This window comes from Trachurus trachurus (assembly GCF_905171665.1).
Source record: "Trachurus trachurus genome assembly, chromosome: 19".
NCBI classification, from domain to species: domain Eukaryota; kingdom Metazoa; phylum Chordata; class Actinopteri; order Carangiformes; family Carangidae; genus Trachurus; species Trachurus trachurus.
Genome location: NC_139913.1, coordinates 6,073,489 through 6,092,030, shown reverse-complemented (window position 1 = coordinate 6,092,030; position 18,542 = coordinate 6,073,489). Strand labels below are relative to the sequence as shown.

The following is an 18,542-nucleotide window of genomic DNA, read 5'->3' as shown; positions in this document are numbered from 1 at the left end:
TTCTTCCTCTTCTTCCTGTCATTCTTGTGATTTGTGTCCTGTGCTGTCTGATTTAGACAAAGGATAAAACACAGACACTCCAAAAATGTATCTCTGGATCCAAGCACAAGATTTTATTTCTGTTAGGTTAAGACAACGGGATAGATTTACCTCGTAGAAGTAACAACCATCTGACAAGACTTTTGCCAACAGATTACAGTGAAAAGGTACAGGAACTACATTTTCAAAATAAGTGTCAGTATCAGTTTGAGAGTAAAAACACTTCAGCGACAACTACCTTAAGAATGAGTAAACATCCCTTTCTGAGTTTAAAGGTAGCCCTGCACCTCACCACATGACACCACACCACTCCACCTCCACTTTAGACACAATCGAGACCGAAATGTGAAGTGATTTTGTGGGTACAACATGATCTTCTTGTGTTTGTTTTGGTCTGCTTGCCTGGTTGGTTAGTTGGTTGGTTGGTTGATTGATTGGTTGGTTGGTTTGTAGATTGGTGGTTTACTTTTGCTCTCTTGGAAATCGCTGTGAAAACAATCCATCGGCTGAACTTGACAAATCACGTGAACGTCGGCCCACACAGGAAGTCGTCCACTTTGTGACTCGGTGGGGAAAAAAAAAAAACACTTGTGTGGCTGAATCGCTCTTGATTTCAAGTTGAAGCCATAGATTGTTTTTATCAGTGGGAGGGAATGTTGCCTGACGGTAGATTGTTTGTTGTTAGTGATGTGATACAGAAATCTTTATCTCTGAACTCTTACTACTAATACTACTACTGTACTACTGAACATCAAAGAATTTAGTGTGAAAATTTGATTTTTTTTTATTGATTTTTTTAATCTTTTCTGGCCTCACACATCCTCATGCTTGAGATTTATTTTTATATTATCAGATTATGTTTAATAGCAGGTTTGAGAGAGTTTTAGTTAGCTTTTGTGGGTTTAAGCTTTGGGAAGAACCAGGCTAGCTATGTTTCCTCTTTATTCTTAGCTAAGCTAACAGTTTCCTGGCTAGTTGTATCAATTATTATCTAAACTGAATCACTGAGGAGAGTCTGGCCAGAAAAGTCATATTATTTTTCTAAGGTGAGACATGGGACAGTGAGCTAAAGTTGATCTTTACATACAATGAACATCACATCAGAAAATGGGGGTAAAAAAAGGAGAGTTTTATGGTCAAACCACATTAATATCAACAGACTTCAGTTCACAATCCCAATCTCTTTCTTCCATTTAATGTCATTGTTCCTCTCTGCAGCCATTTTATTAGAACCTGATTTATTTAATTCTGGGGATCGTTGTCATAATGCCACACATTAACTGTTCTTTGTCCCGCCCCGCCCCACTCCTCCTCCTCCTCCTCCTCCCGCCTCCTCTCACAGGCCCTCAGAGTCCCTGTGAGAGAACAGACCTCCGCATGGCAATAGTAGCTGACCACCTCGGACTCAGTTGGACCGGTGAGTCTGCACATATCTCACACACCTTGTCACATTTTGCCAGAAGCAAAATATGAAGCAATACAAGTCAAGTCAAGTCAAGTAGTTTATTTGTCCCAACCTGGGAAAACTGTGCCTGGTGAAAGAAACCACTGCAGAGCTGGAAGTAAATCAGTTTCACTCGGATCAGTTTACTGTGTGAGCAGAGGCTGAAACTTGTGACATGATGCAGAAGTGAATTTTACATCAGTCTGACTGGAGTTCAGCCAAAAACCAGTAGTTTCACAGTGTCTGTTGCCACCTGGTGGACGAAGAGTATAAAATATCTGGACCTGGCAGTGCTGCAGTGGCTGTTATAATCACATACATCAACATCAACTACACACACATACTGTACAACATCTAAGCAGAGGAATCACAGGAAAGTCAAATTGCATTGTAACTTTTCATATTAATTTAAACACAATTACCTCATGTTGTGATATATTAAGAGTGAGGACTAGAAAATAAGTTACGTTATACTTACATTAACAATTTATCTAATTAAAAAGCTTGCATAAGAATGTATTATGCTTGTAGCTTTGTGTGTAAGTGTATTTAAGAGGGACAGAGTGATGATAGTTGTGTACATAGTGAGCAGAGCTCAGGGTGTGGCCTCTGCAGCCTGTCCACCTGCACTGCAGCACTGCCCCACGCCTGTGTGCATGTGTGTGCGTGGGTGTGCCGTCATCCTTTTTAAAGTGTGCACGAACGCGAGCCGCCGTAGTCGCGTGCCTCCCTGTCTGGTGACCGAGGGAGTGAGTGAGTGCTCGGCACAGGGAAAAGAATCTAATCCATATTTAATGTGCGTTCCTGTTGCGGAGCTGCAGTGAACGAGCAGCTCTGCTGAACATCACGTTCCCCTGGTTTCAGATTTATGACCCGTGTGCTCGGCTGTACGGCAGCGCTTCACTCACTATCACTGCATTATCTTTAGATCATGTTTGGCAACAACAGCTGTTAACCAAAGGAGCAATAAGCAAATATACAAATAAGTACGGTGGTGATTTCAGTTTCATAACAATATTTCTATCACCTCTTTGCAATCAAGTGCAGCCTGCAGCATAAAAACCAGCTGGAAGGTGAATGTTATTTGATATGATGCTGCAAACTTGAAATCTAATTTTAAATGTCAGCCTCCTCTTAAACTGTATGTTTGTTTTTCTTGCTAATTATCGCCGCTGTTTTTTTGTTTTTTTGTGCACTGCTGCACACATTAGTATTTCCCCCGTGGTGCACTGTGCAAATTGTGTGTGAGTAAACACCTCTTCATCAGATGACTGCCCGTTTTCTAGCACCGCTGCGTTTGTGAAAACATTTTTAAGCCGTCACTCTTACGGCCGACAATAAGAAATTCACCCACTGTTACTGTGTTTGTTGTGTGTCGTTGCAGAGCTGGCCAGGGAGCTGGATTTCTCTGTGGATGAGATCAACTTCATCAGGGTGGAGAACCCCAATTCCCTGACAGCACAGAGTTTCATGCTCCTAAAGAAATGGGTGCACAGGGATGGTAAAAATGCCACAAGTAAGCAGAGACACAACTTATAATTCATATCCAGCTCTACTTTTATCAGCAGATGTTCAGATGGTCCTGTGACTTTACCTCCGCTCTCTTTCTCTCTCTCTCTCCACTAGCGGACGCTTTAACCGCGGTGCTGACTAAGATCAATCGGTTGGATATTGTGACTTTGCTGGAAGGGCCCATATTTGACTACGGTAACATTTCAGGCACACGCTGCTTTGCCGATGATAACGCAGTATTCCCGGATCAGTCCGATGGTAAAGTGTAGCCCACCCTAGCTGAACTATCAGTCTATCTCTCAGTCTATCCCTTCACCCTTCTTCACCTCCTCTCTCGGCTCAGATAGTCAGACCTGACTGTGCAAACTTAACACAACAACAAACAGAACTAATCGGGCCTGAGCAAAAAAAACAAACAAAAAAAAAAACAGTGGAAGTTAATTTACCAAAAGTCGATCAAACAACTTGATGCTCCAGCAGGTTCATTGAGCTCATAGTTAATGGACCGTCAGGTAATAAGAGCATTAGTGTTCGTCTCTATCGAGCAGTCACCCCAGTCAGCTTGTTAGTTTTCCAACACTGGGCAGTGCAATGCATTTGTAGCACTCAGTCATTGGAACATGAATGGCAAGTGATTATAGATTTTTTTTTGGGTGATGATCAATAACATTTAAAAAGAACAACAACAACCACAACAAAAAAAAACTTTACATTCACTTCAATCAATGATTTTTAATTGAGGGCAGGAAAATTTGTACCATTACAGGTGCATGACACTTTTTAAATGTGTGTGATTGTTTTTTTGTAAATTATGTCCAGAAGCATGGTCAAACGAGATGAACTGGTGTCTCTGTCCCATCTGATCAATGTATTGATGATATGGATTGATAATTGAGACAGAATGAAGCACGTTTTTCAGCTGGGATGAAGCATTGGTTCAGAATTTGGTTAAACAATAGTTATGTTTATGTGTATGTTAAAAGTTTCATCGATTTGTGCTATTAAAATACATAAAAACATAATTATTACAACCAATGTATAACAACAGCATGTTCGCTTTAAGCAGTACAACTAGTCTCTTCATCCTTTCTTTCTATATTTCTCTCTTTTTCTTTGTAATTTAAATTTAATTTAAATGTGGCAGACACTATAGTTTTCTCTGATTTTGACAGACCCAATGAGGGCCGTTTCAGAATCTGAAGAAAATACATTATAGATTATTTTAATTTAAATTAGCCTGTTTAAAGATACAGTGTGAGGTAAAACAACAGCAAGTACTTTGAAACACTGATGTAGTTTGACAAACTCAGCTCAGTCAGATCTGAACAGATTGTGTGTGTATCACAAACATGAAACACATATTTATATATTCACAGGATGAATTATCTCCATGTGTTTTAATAAGCTGCTTGAAAATCAAAACAAAAAGAGAATAATCTTGTTTTTACACCCAGGGGTTCACTGAAAACAGAGACTTTGTTACTTTTAATTTGCCAAAAATATTTCAAATAATAAATATTTTAACATTTTCCTGCTGCAGTTTCCTTGTAAGTCACAAAAACAAGGAAACAAACAGCCCTAATGAATAAAAATATCACTCCTCCTCACACACCAAGACTAAATTCTGAAATGGGCCTCGTTGCAGATTTGTTCAAATTTAGTTTTGGAAAAAGTCGTCTGAACACAAGGATCAGTGTTTCTGATCTTTATGTGAAGATGAAACCAACATTTAACATTTAATAACAAAAAACAAAATGCATGGCTACAGCTTTGTTTGTGTGTGTGTGTGTGTGTGTGTGTGTGTGAGGAGCTGCCTGTACTGATGTTGTCAGCTTGCACTAATACACTCTTAACACTCTTCAAATGGGTGGAGCCTTTTCAACACATCAGCGCACCGGGGGAGTTGTGTGTATGTATGCGTATATATATATATAGTATATGTTTGAGAGTGTGCAATGCGGCTCACGTTGAGCTCCGCCCCCTCGGACGCCGCTCCACATGGGTTGAAAACGAAACACCTCTTTTCAAAGTGTCCAGTGTGTAACTCTGTTGTGTCACTGCTGGTCGTCGCTGTTACTCCAGCTCTCATCTCCTGGGTTTCCTCCTCCGAGCCGCCCAGCCTCTTCGCTCCACTGCAGCTTCTCCTGCTTTGAGACCAGCAGACTCCCCGCCTTCCTCCTCCTCCTGCTCCTCCTCCTCATCTTCCTCCTCCTCCTCTACCTCCTCCTCCTCCTCCTGCTGCTGCTTCTGAGTGACTAACTCCTAAAGCAAATTCCCCCTGGCAGCGCTAAACACCACTAACCAGCTAATTCCCACCAGTGGCTAATTTTCTGCTAACTTCAGCTTCTTCTGGATCCAGTTTCCAGCTCCTGCTCTCCTCACCCCCCCACTCCAACTCCCACTCCCACTCCCACCCTCCCCACTGAGATCATCAGGCTGGTTAGAGTAACTATGGAAATGCAACAGCGCCCCCTGCCGTCCACTAACAGCTGCTGCAGCTGCAGATCCCCTCCTGCCCCCAAACTCTGTCTATGGCACCATTAACAGCTGCTGTGTAGCAAACATTAACCATGACTGAGGATTTCTACCATCTTATGGAGGAGTTTTTTTATCTATATATTCTTTAATTACACAAAAACTACATATAGATTGTTTATTATGTAGATTTTATCTTGGCAGAAATCACTTTTTCTGATACATATGCTTTAATTTCAACACAGTCTTTCTGAAACTGAATTATATCCTTGATAATGTGGTGGAGAGTTTTTTTATGTATAAAATGGTTAAATGGAATAAGTGAATTATCAGTCATTTAATTTCTGAGTTGAAGGAATAGGAGTGAGGGTTATCTTTGAAAAGATAAACGTAGACATACATTTATCAATTTTATTTTTGGTAAATAATTCACTTCACATTTACAGTTTATTAAAAGTTGTTTCAAACTATAAAACTACATCATACTGTATGTATAGGATAAAAACGTTCTGTTTAACTGCAGCTGAGCGGCTCACTGCCTGCTGCTGCTGACCTACTGTGTTATTCTTTGTGTTAGTACAAAATATACAACACACAGTTTATACTGTACTGCAGTAAAAAGTTGGGACTCAGCAGTTGTTGGAAAGGATCTCTGGAGGATTTTTTTTTTCTTCTTCTCAGTAAATATGTTTTTTTTCCCAGTTTCCCTGCTGCAACTTCTAACTCGCAGCTGAACAAAACTTTAGCTCACCCAGATCCTAAAGTGCGACTTTATCTCCTCTCCTGTTCTGGATGTTTTCCTGGATGATGCACAAAGTCTGTTCTTGCTTCGTCTGCTCGGATCAGTCAATCAATCCCATGATTCTGGTCTGCAACGTCTTTTGCTTCTGCAGCAGCTTCTTCTTCAACATTAAGCCTCTGCGTGTCGTGTCTTCATTTCACTGTCTGTGCATTCATTTGTTTGTTTGTTATAACTGCTCTGTTTGTCTTTTCATTCAAGTCTTGTCTGATTGTCGTTCTCTGTTTGTTTGTTTGTTTTTCTTGTGATGATTGAAATAGCTCCAAAGCTCCTCAGATCTCCCACTTTCCCTCTGTGTCCCCGAACGTCTCACCCTCTCACCCCTCCCTGCCTCGCCTCCATCTTCTCCTCCTCCTCTTCCTCCTTTTCTCCTCCTCTTTTTTTCAGCCACATCACTGCTCTGTCCCTCCCCTCCCCCCCCGCTGTCCCGTCTCCCTCCTCCTCCGTCTTCGACTTCCCGTCTCCCCCGTCCACTCCTCCCGTTTACCTCCTCCCCCTCGCTCCCGTCCTCCCCCACTTCTTCTCTCTGCCTTACTCCCCTCCTCTTCCCTCCTCCCCTCGAAGCCCCCTCAGCTTCTCCACCTTCTTCTCCTTCCCACGTTGTTTTCCTCCCTCCCCCCTCTGTCTCCCCTCGTCCCCTCCGTCCTTCTCCTCCTCCTTCTCCTCCATCGCTCCTCTCGTCCTTCTCCCACCTCCTCGCTCTGCAGCATCCCCTAAATCCATTAAACCATCTGCCCTTCTTCCCTCTTCTTCTCCGTCATCTCCTTCTTTTCCAACTCCCCCTCCTCCTCCTCCTCTTCCATTTTCTCCCCCTTTCTATTTCCCCTCTCCTCCCACCTCCATTCCCCCCTCTCCCTCTCAGCTTCCTCCCTCTTCCTCCCCTTCTTCATCCTCCAACTCCACTCTCTCTCCTTCCTCCTCCTCTCCTCCCTTAGATCACCACCACCGCTCTCTTTCTCCCCCGTCACTCCTCCTCCCCCCCTCCTCCTCCTCCCCTCCTCCCTCGCCCCTCCCTCCCGGTGTCCCCCGTCACTTCAGGCGGGATCGTTCGGTCCCTGAACTTTACATCTAGACGCCTGTTTGTTTGTCGCTCTGCTCTGCTCTCCTCCTTCTCTTTTCTCTTTTTGCCTTTTTGTTTCAATCAACACAACTAACTAACCTACCTGGACTCAGCTCAGGCTTTGGCTCATTAACTGCAGCAACAATCAACTGAGCTGATGAGCTTGTTTTAAAGTGCTATAATGAAGACCCCACCCACCCACTCCCCCTCCAAACACCCTCCTCGTTTACTTCACAAAATCAGTAGCTCTGGTTTTGACTCTGTGGGTCTGAAGTTAAGTGCTTTAACAAAAAGGCTTCTCTGATTTAAGTGCCACTTAAACTTAAACAGGAACTCCGGCAGTTCCTCCAGCGACATTACAGTGACTGACTGTTCATTGTAGATTTTATACGTACAGTAGCCTATAAATATATATTTATGTGAAGTTTCTGTCTCACATTTTTTTAAATATTCTTCTGCCTTTGGTACTTTTTAATTTCTCTGTTTCCATCTCTTTGTGATCTGTTCATGTGTCTCCTCTGCAGAGCTGCTTCAGCAGTCACACAACACGTGTTTGACAAAAACATGTAAAGTTGGAAACTTGAAGCTGTAATCAGTATTAAGTGATTTGTCTCTGTCAATAAGATGCAGCAGAATAAGCTGCAAAGTTAAGGTCTGGTTAATGAGTTAGAAAACAGCTGCTTATTCACACATCCAACAACATTAGCATTGATTTTAATGATGGAATCAAGTTCAATATCCACTTTCTTTTTGCTCTGTTTTGGTCTCAACCAGCTCCTAAATATTCACCAGCTGGTCACTAACTTCATATAGCTGTTAGCTGTTTGTAGTTCCTCTGAGCTCTACAGGTCTGAGATCAGCTTTTTAGCCACATTATCTCTTTGTTTTGAGTTTTTTCACCCACAAATCCCACTCTACCTCGCTTCCTGTCAGCATGAGGCAGCTGAAAAACCATTGACAATCCACATTTCTATCAGGAATAAGCAAGAAGTAAACACAATCATCAACTCCCAGCTGGACACAGTGGAGCATTAAGATCTTAAAGGGATAGTTCAACAGATTGGCCCATTGCCATAATCCCTATAGTCATAGCAATAGGTTCGTAACCTTTAATTGTTGGTGCAAGCTATTTTTAGAACGGCAGAGCAGAGCCGCGAGCTGCTCAGAGCTACACTACGGAGGCTAATGGGATTTCTTGGTTTCCCTCATCAAATACACAATCCAACAACTCCAAAACGCTCTGTTGGACAAGTTGTGACCTGCACATTCACCACGCTATGAAATAATAACAGAACATTACGAGACAATTTGCCAAAATGTTGAACTATCCCTTTAAAAAGCCACATAATTAGATTTAGTAGAGGAAAAACAGATCTAAAATGAAAGTTACAATTAAAAATACATTTACAAAGTGGACACTCTGACTCCTAATTACTGAAAATGTTGCAGGATGTGTAAACAGACAGATGTTTATTAGCTACTTCCCTTAAACAGCTGCATAAAGTGATGGTTTGTTGCTCTTCTCTGCTGCCCCCCAGTGGCCAAAAACCAGTCACTGCAGCTTTAAACTGTGACTTCCTCCTGTGTGACCGTTGAGCAGACGCTGCCTTTAGATGTTACAAGTGTTTCTCATTTCATCACCTCCACCACTCTACCTCCTCTCCTCCCCCTGCCCCTCCATTACCCCCCCTCTTTTTCCTTTCCTCTCCTTCCTCTTCGATCCCCTTACCCTCTAATCCTCCTCTACTCCTGCCATCCACCCAGGATACCACAATATAGATCTGGAGCTGCTGACCCCCACAGAGCTGAACTACGAGCCCCCCACCCCGCTGCGCAAAGACGACTTCTTTGGCGAGGGCGAGGCTAGCTTAGACTCCCCTAGCAAGACCACGCTCACTAGACCTAGCGACCTCTCCCTCACTCAGACCACCACCAGCACCAGCAGCAGCGACCCGGTAACGGTCGCTGCGGCAACGGTCACCACGGGGCCCACCATCGTCAAGGCAGAAGACACGACCCTGACCACTGGAGGACAAATGGTGGTGGAAGTGGAAGAAGAGCTGGTTTCTTACGAGAGGCCGGAAAACGACAGGAGAGCAGTGGAGAAATCGGGAAAAGCAGAAGATGTGGAAGCAGCAGCGGAGGGAAAACTAACGGAGGAGGACGCAGCTTCGGAAGTTCCTCAAGGAAACGGGAAGCAGGAGGAAAGAGAAGAGGAAGAAGAGGATGAGGAGATGACGCAGGAGCGGCTGCAGAGTCTCCTGGAGGACATTCAGCTGGAGGGAGGCTTGGAGGACGAGGAGATGACGGAGGAGAGGGTGAATGCCATCCTCGAGCAAGTACGGCAAGCAGAAAAGGACGTGTGTTCAGTTCCAGGTTGGAGAGGCGAGATGTCGGACGCGATCATCGCAGAGTCGTCGTCGTCGTCGTTGTTGCTGCACGGCGCCGCGGAGGGAAGGTAGGATCTGATAACGATAAGATTATGATAAAGATTGTATTCTGTGGGTAATAATGGGGGCGGGACTAGATAAGCTTTTGCTTCTCCTCTCCCGCTTTCCCTTTCGGCCATGTGTATTGTATTACTTGAACTAAGATGAAGTGTGATGATGATGATGGTAACACTTTACAATAAGGGTCCCTTAATTAACGTTAGTTAGTAAATTATTAAGCATTAATTAACTGTTTACAGAGATATTAACAATCATTAGTATGTATTACTTAGGATTAGGAAACACATTAATTAATGTAGCCTATTAGTAAGCAGTTAATTAATGTTTTATACTCAAAATTAGTTAATAAATTATTAAGTAATAATAAAAGTTGAATAGTAATTAGTTATCATTATGTATGCATTACTCAGCATTAATTAACACATTAGTTTATATATTAATGCTTAATAATGTACTAACTAACGTTAATTAAGGGACCCTTATTGTAAAGTGTTACCAAAATAAAAAAATAAATAATGACGTCCTGTCTCCCAGTGTTTCACAACTTCTCCTCCTCCTCCTCACTGTGTGTTTTTGCTCCTTCCTCCTCCAGCCCGGAGAGTCTGGCTGATTCCCGGGAACAGCGGCCGCCGGCGGCTCAGACCGACACACAGAACGGAGGTCAGAGTGACGCCGCCAGGAACGGGAACGGGAAGGAGAAGAAGAGGAAGGGATCTCAGGAGGACAGCAGCACAGCGGGACCAAGCCGAGGACGGGAGGACGGAGGAGACAGGTCCCAGCACAAAGTCCAGGTGAGAAGTTTGTGGTGGTGTCTTATCCAGAGAGAGTTCGTTACCTTTAATTGTCGGTGCAAGCTATTTTTAGAACGGCGGAGCAGAGCCGTGAGCTGCTCAGAGCTACGCTACGGAGGCTAATGGGATTTCTTGGTTTCCCTCATCAAACTCATCAAATACACAATCCAACAACTAATAACAGAACATTACGAGACAGAGTTGTTTTAGAGGTAAATACAGAGACTGCTGATGAAAAACTGTCCCTGAAGGCAACACGCATCAGCGGTTTTGCATGAATTTACCTCTAAAACAACTCTGTCTCGTAACGTTGCGTTATTATCTCATAGCGTGGTGAATGTGCAGCTCACAACTTGTCCACCAGAGCGTTTTGGAGTTGTTGGATTGTGTATTTGATGAGTTTGATGAGGGAAACCAAGAAATCCCATTAGCCTCCGTAGCATAGCTCTGAGCAGCTCGTGGCTCTGCACCGCTGTTCTAAAAACAGCTTGCACCGACAATTAAAGGTAACGAACCTACTGCTATGACTATAGGGATTATGGCAATGGGCCAATTTGCCAAAAATGTTGAACTATCCCTTTAAATTCTGTTTTTCTTCTCCCAGTTTCTGTGAATCTCGAGTCATTTCTGTGGTGAAAACATGTCAAAGTGTTAAACTCACACTCACAAACACACTGGGTTCATTAAGAAGAAGAAAGTTTATTTATAAAGCACCAACACTCACAATGTGCTGTACAATATAAAGTGCAATAACACATAGACAAACACAAAACAACAAGTTAATAAAATGATTCATTAACGTCCGTCAGGGCCGAGTCAGAGCTGACGAGTCCGGCTCTGATGAGGAGACCACTGTCACCACCAGGGTGTACCGCAGACGGGTCATACTGAAGGTGTGTGTGAGTCCGTGTGTGTGTGTGTGTGTGTGTGTGGTGGGCTGCAGGCAGTGTGCAGTGAACTGGCATCCAAGCTCGACAACAGTTGAATGACAGTTACCTGAATGTGTTTGACAGCATTAGTGTGTTTCATATGGAGAAGGTCTGAGAGTGTGTTTCTGTGTAGATGCGTGTTGTGTTGTGTATCAGTGTGTTTGTAAAAGCGAGACACTGACAGAGGAAAAAACATAACATTGAGTTTAAAAAAACATGAAAATTTAAGAGTCAGATTATCAAAAAATGTAGTCTTAGTTTAGAAATCCCGAAGTTTAGACATAAACAAACAGAGCTGCCATGTTTTCACCTGGTTTTCTTCTTCCGAAATGGAAATGGACATGTTGATAATAATTTTTTTTAAAGCAATTAAAACAGCATACATTTCATAGATTAGAAATTAATCCATGCAATATGCTTTAAAAAAAAAGAAAAGAAAAAAGTAGTTAGCAAAAAAGCAATTAAAACAACACACATTAAATAGATTAGACATACAAACTAATCACATTGGCCAATACACCGTACCAAGAGACAGGACTCAACTCATTCAACACTTAGGTAGAATAACACTCACACGTGGAGGATGGAAACACAAATTAATTCACATTTTCTATCGTCAGTTTTATGAGATTTTGGTCAGAGATTTCTCCACAAGTGGACAGAAACCCAACTGTAGTTTCACAGGGGGTTAGAGTGTGTGTTCCTCTGTGTGTGTGTGTGTGTGTGTGTGTGTGTGTGTGTGTGTGTGTGTGTGTGTGTGTGTGTGTGTGGATGTTTAGCATGAGGTGCTACTCACTGCTTGTTGGTTTGAGCCACTACATCCGCTGCCGTGCTGTTGTGAGATGTGACGTCGTTGCTGCTGCTGTTGAACTGTGTGAATCCGAGGCTGCATCTGTACAGGAGCAGACATGTGTCCAACTGATGGACACAACAGATGTTTTATTCTCTCAGCAGGTCATTTTCTCTTTGTGTCCTGAGGCTGAATATTTAATATGTAACAAAACAACTTATACTTGATCCGCCTCTGTATAAATGCAGCCTCAGACCTGAGTGTGGTGATGTGTGGGTTTTAAATTCTCTCTTGTGCACGACACAGGTGTGAACGTCATCAGGTTTGAAGCTTTTTTTTGTTGATGTTCTTGATTTTTCTTTTCTTTTTGATGACGGTGATGATGAAACAGTTTTCTGACGTCTGTCTCTTATTCTGCATTTTAAAGTCAAGGTTGCAAAATTATATGAACAAGTTTGAGTCAGCTGTCACAGGATGGATGATGAATATTTACTGCTTTAAAAACATCAGCATAAAGAAGGAGAAAGGAGAAAAATGAAATTAACCCATTGACTGAGGCTGAAGTCTGCTTTCTTAATAATCATTATACACTAGACTGTACTTTTACCTTTACCCTCCACCCTCCATCCCTTCCTCCCATCCCTTCATTTCTTTTATTTTATTTTTTTATTCAACCCTTCCCTCAGGGAGAGGAGGCCAAAAACATTCCTGGAGAGTCTGTGACGGAGGAGCAGTTCACAGATGAAGACGGGAATCTGGTCACCAGAAAAGTAACTGTCCTCACCCTCCACTAATCACCTGTCAACATCCCAATCCACACACACACACACAATTACACAGTCATATTTCAGATGGATACCTGCCACCACACATATAATGAATCTCATATGTTAGGGAGAAACTCTAAGGTGTTGCAGGAAGAAGAAAAAGCACAGGATGTCTCATACTGAGGAAGTTAATTAGGGCTTGATCGATCAAAGAGAACAAAATCGACACAATGTGAGTGCATGATGCCACCTCAACTCTCAGGGGCCAGAGCACAAGTTCAGATTCTTATACTAGGAAAGTGGACAGAGCCTGTAAGGGGAGATGTGTTAAAGTAACACTATGTAGTTTTTCGACCATTTAAGTGGTAAAAAAATTGGTTATTGTTGACGGAGCCGGTGCCGGAGGAAAGTGTGGGTGAAAAGGCCACTGCGCTTAGGTTCTCGAGGTCAATGTCTTTATATCAAGTTGTGCACAGAATCTCCCACAACAGAGTCATGAGAGAGCAGCTCCCCGGACAGAGAAAGTAATCAGTATTTAAGCACATATTGCAGAGTACTCATAAGACACGTTATACTGCCTAGTTACAGCCCTGTTATCGCTTAGATTGCAAGGAGGATGTTTTCAAAACCTAACCTCACAAAGCTGTTTGCATGCCTCCACTATCTTGAAGGTCGCTTCGCTTATCAAAACTGGACAGGTTCTCACAAAACAAGACAGGACATATGATCAACATTATTAAAGGAACACTCAGTATTTTTCTATCAGAAAGCAAAGATTGTTTTGTCAGAGGAGGCAAAGGAAAAAAAAGCGAGAAGAGCTCTGGAGGGGAGGCCGGACAGCCGAGTGTCCCTGTACATCATGTGTGGGTGAGAGGAGCAGGGAGACCAGGCTTGAGCTTGATGTTGATTGAACAAAATCCAGCACAGAGTTGTGAAATTCTACAACACCGGTCCGATATTTAGGCTACCTGTGTTTGTTAAACTACATAGTGTTGCTTTAACATCCTATTGGCTATAGGCAAGGCAAGGTTATGTGTATAGCCCATTTTTTACAAACAGTTTGTCTCAAAGGGCTTTACACACCCTCAAATCAAATGAGGAAAAACTCCCAAGAAACATAAAAAACAGGAGAAACCTCAGGGTGAGCAACAGAGGATCCCTCACCCAGGACGGACAGACGTGCAATAGATGTTGTATACAGACAAGAAAACAGTTTATAACATGGAATGAGGAAAAACATGGAAATGGAGCTAAAGAAGGACCTGGCAGCTTCCAAGTTCGCAGGCTGGACCATATACAGGAAAGGGTTAGAGCAGGTCAGCTCAATGGGAGTACTGGATGAACCGGAGGGAATAAGGTGATAGGAAAGCAACATCATAACGTGTTATCACCTAGTAGGTCTGCAGCTGTGTGTGGAAACCACCAAAGAGTGAGATTTAGGATGCAAAAGGAAGGAACATGGCCTTGGTGTGTTCCTGTGAGGAAGAGCAGGGCAGATAAATAACTGTCTGTAGCAGCAGCTGCATCTCAGAGAGGGGCATCAAGGCCCAGAGGGGTCGACCTTTAACCACACAAGACTGCATAGGAGATTCAAATCCTTCTCCAACATCATGCACCTACACACACATCCATGTACCCTCCCCATCTTTCTTTTCTTTATTTCTGCATCCTCCACTTCCTCCTCCTCCTCCTCCTCCTCCCCCCTCACATGCTTCTGCCTCCCAACAGGTGATCAGAAAGGTTGTGCGCCGAGTGTACAACTCTGAGGAGAGGAGGGAAAGTGAAGGCGAAATTCTTGCAGAAGAAGGAGCTTCTGGTGGCGGTGCTGCTGCTGGTGGTGGTGATGGTGCTAGTGGTGTAGCAGATGCTGCTCCTTCATCAGGAGGAGGAGGAGGAGGAGCCACAGGGGGGAAGGGCAAGAGGAGAGGGAAGCGCCGACAGGGGGGCCACAAGTCTGGAGAAGAAGCCCAGAGAGGGAAACAGGAGGTTGGAGTTAGAAGCAGCCGGTCGCCTTCACCTGCATGAGGCCGCTAATGTGCAGCTGTTAGCAACATTAGCTCATGTGTGTGTGTGCGGACAAACTTAACACCAACATGTTTCTCATTTTCTCTCGCATCATCTGAGAGTTTAAGAACCAGCTTTGGTCATTTTATTCACATTTAAGGATCCTTAGATAATTAAATCTCCTCTGTGGAGCTGAAACAGAGGTTGTGGTTTTGCAGTGGTTGTATTTGTGTCGTCACAGCTCGTCGATTGGGCCAAAGAACGACTAATAACACAAGTGTTTGGACTAATATAGAAAAAATAAACTGCTCCTTTTTCTCTCTTTTAACCTGTAACGATGCAGCATGTGTGATTTCTATCTGAAAATGATCTGTTTTCCTCCTCTGACTCGTCTCTTTGCAGCATGTTGTCTGTGATCTGTCGACGTTCAGTAGCTGAGCTCAACTCTTCTGCTTCATTAACACGAACTCAGTCAGATTTAAGTGATGAAACACACTAACGTTTACATCTCTTTGTTTTTTTTAATGTCTGTGGATGAACCTGCAGCCTGGAGACAAGAAACAAGGGAAGAAGAGTCAGTCGTAACAGAGGAGCTCTGAGCTGAACCTGGTGAGAATAACAGACACATTATGATTAAGATAATATATTTAACAACAGTTTTATATTCTGGGAGATTAGTTGAATTGTTTTCTTTGTTTGATGAAGATGAATCTCTTCCTGTTAGCTTAGCTTAGCACAGAAACCAATCCCACTTTGTTTGCACTCATGCTAAGCTAAAATAAGCTAACAGACTATCTGCAGCTCTTGGAAAAAGTTAACAAGAAGTTTTTCCAGATTTCTGACTTAGTGTAAAATTCATACAACTCTTAAATCAATTTGTCAGACTTTTATTTTGTAAATCCATCTGTCTATTTCCTCTGTTAATCCACAACAAGACTGGGAAACAGTGGAATGTCCTACTGAAATGTCCTTCACTGGAGTCCAACTGTCAGCTGAAAGAACAATCAATTAATAAAATACTTACTAATCAACAAATAGATTAGTGACTCCTATTACTGTGGACTTTGAAGCTGATGAAAATGTGATTTAAATACCAATACATTTAACCACCTCATTATCCGGTCCGGTTTTATTATGATGATTTATAGTGTAGTTAAAAAAGCTCGTTAAGAGTCTTAAATTTAATTAGAAGAAACTGCAGAACGAATCACAGCTACTGTAGTTTGAGATTGAATCAGTTTCTCTTCCAGTTCTCACCAAGAAGAGGAAAATCTGTCGATTATTATTGATCTTTCACTAATGCAAATGTCAGAGAATAGTTAAAGTTTTAGTTCCCTCAGTTTAAAAATGTATGCTTTCAAATTAAATTAAAATAATCTTCAGATATTTGGACTGAGATCGAATCAGCACATTAAAATTAATCTGTGACGTCTCCATGTTTTGTCCAGGTCCACCTGACGTCCACCTGCGACACCACATCCACACCCAGGGAGGAGGAGGAGGAGGAGAAACAAACTGGAGCCCTGCCCCCCCTCTACCCACCTGAAAACGAAGAAGCCTCGTCAATCAAAGCCAAAACGTGTCTGAAGCTTTCACTTTAACAACGCATGGTTTTCAGCAAAGACGACGCTACAACAACAACAAGTTACTTTTCTTTGATTTCGCATGAGCATGTCACCAAAACTCACTCACTGTCAGGAAAAACAACAACACGGAGAGACATGGAGGGGGACACGCATGGACGTGAGAGCTGGAGCGGCGTCTGCCACCAAAGACCAGACGCTGGCTGACACGGAATAACTAAAAAAATAAATAAACTTTAAAAAAAAAAAAAAAAAAAATAAGAAGAAAAAAAAGCAAACTGCTGACAGAAAAGGAAACTTGTGATTCAATCTCTCAGACACTCGCCTTATATGGTCTATTTTTTCCTCCTGGACCCACAGTACTGGGCTTGTACCATGTGGTTCTTTTTTAAAAAATGAAATAATATAGTAAATGGGTGATTTTCTTTTTTTTTTTTTTTTTTTTTTTTTGTTGTATATAAATGACATTGTATAAAAATCTTTAAAAAAAAAAAAAAATCAGTAGCTTCACAGATTGTTTATGCACTGATTTGAGTTGAAGCTTTGCAGAGTCGCTGCGTTTGTACGGATGTCGACACCGATCGACGCCTGACGAGCTCTTTCTTCCTCACTGAATTATACAAAGGAACAAAAACGACTGTAACGCGAATGGAGATTAAAAAAAAAAACACAAAAAGAAAAGATAAACTACAGTACAACAAAACAACGACGACGACAACAACTGCTTGATTTTAAACAGAGGACGTTTCTTTGAAAGCCAAAACAGCTACTTCCTGTCCGTCTGTGGGACATCTGATACTTTGCTGCATGTGACGTCACTTTATTTTATTAACGCTTTTTTCTTTTCTTTTTTTTGTTTTTTGTTTTTGTTTCTCCTAATCCAGAAGCACTGTAATCCAATTAGAGAGGGTCTGATGATGGTCCGTCTGTCTGTGTGCAACACTCACAACTACACAAACTCCTGTCGTCTGTTACCGTTTTTATCTCTTTTTCTGTTTTTCTACAGATCACACACTCCACACTCAAGTGGCCAGATTCATTTATTTTTGTCGCGTCAGGGGCCGAACCAAGTGTCCCTGAATGTAACACGCAGACTGACACTATTAATACATTAACTCCAAACTGCTAGCAGCCAACCCCCCCCACCCCCTGCATATATGTGTGTGTGTGCGCGCGTGTGTGTGTGTGTGTGACATGAAATAAAACCAGTCTATCTGTCGCCCATCTTTCAAGTGTAAGATACGACTTTTAGTTCTGCAGTGGTTTTACAAAAGGGGGGGGCTTTTATTTTGAAGGTTTGATGATGATTTTTATCTTTATTTAATTTGGTTGTGATTACATGAGAACAGAGGATCTCATTTTTAGCCCCCCCCTCGACCCCACCCATCATCCATCACCCAAATCTGGTCATTTTTACTAAAACAAGTCACAACAATGAATCACAGTATTGAAACATGTTAAAAATCAGATGTTCTGTTCCTGTGTAAATCTGTTTGTTTGTTTTTCCATTTCGTCTTTTTTCATACCAAACCACCCCGAGCATCCATTGTTGATAATAAAAATCTGGTACCAACATGTATGACGAACCAACATAGCCTACACTGGATGATCCAAGTAATTATTTAAGCAGAAAAATAAATTGTGTTTAAACTGAACGTCTCTGAGTCCGGTCTGGTGTTTCACAGCTTCACAGTTTTCACGTCCAGAAAAGTTGAGTGGATTTTAGTTTCATCCTCCGTCTGAGTCCATAAATCGACCTTAAAGGGATAGTTCAACATTTTGGCATTTTGGCAAATGAATCCCTATAGTCATAGCAGTAGGTTCGTTACCTTTAATTGTCGGTGCAAGCTGTTTTTAGAACGGCAGAGCAGAGCCGTGAGCTGCTCAGAGCTACGCTAC

The 18,542-nt window shown here is 42.4% G+C and overlaps 1 protein-coding gene across 1 annotated transcript in view; it reads left to right on the top strand.

Moving 5' to 3' along the window:
• Window positions 1-16,901, top strand: part of LOC311002319 (ankyrin-1-like) — a 173,589-nt gene extending 156,688 nt beyond the window's left edge. The window contains exons 39-48 of the mRNA XM_083993649.1: window positions 1,382-1,456; window positions 2,868-2,999; window positions 3,110-3,253; window positions 9,094-9,787; window positions 10,372-10,570; window positions 11,380-11,463; window positions 12,976-13,059; window positions 14,785-15,042; window positions 15,607-15,669; window positions 16,509-16,901. Coding sequence (XP_083849775.1) covers window positions 1,382-1,456; window positions 2,868-2,999; window positions 3,110-3,253; window positions 9,094-9,787; window positions 10,372-10,570; window positions 11,380-11,463; window positions 12,976-13,059; window positions 14,785-15,042; window positions 15,607-15,645 — 1,709 coding nt within the window. The 3' untranslated portion in view covers window positions 15,646-15,669; window positions 16,509-16,901. The remainder of the gene's footprint in view (window positions 1-1,381; window positions 1,457-2,867; window positions 3,000-3,109; window positions 3,254-9,093; window positions 9,788-10,371; window positions 10,571-11,379; window positions 11,464-12,975; window positions 13,060-14,784; window positions 15,043-15,606; window positions 15,670-16,508) is intronic.
• Window positions 16,902-18,542: the final 1,641 nt, after the last annotated feature.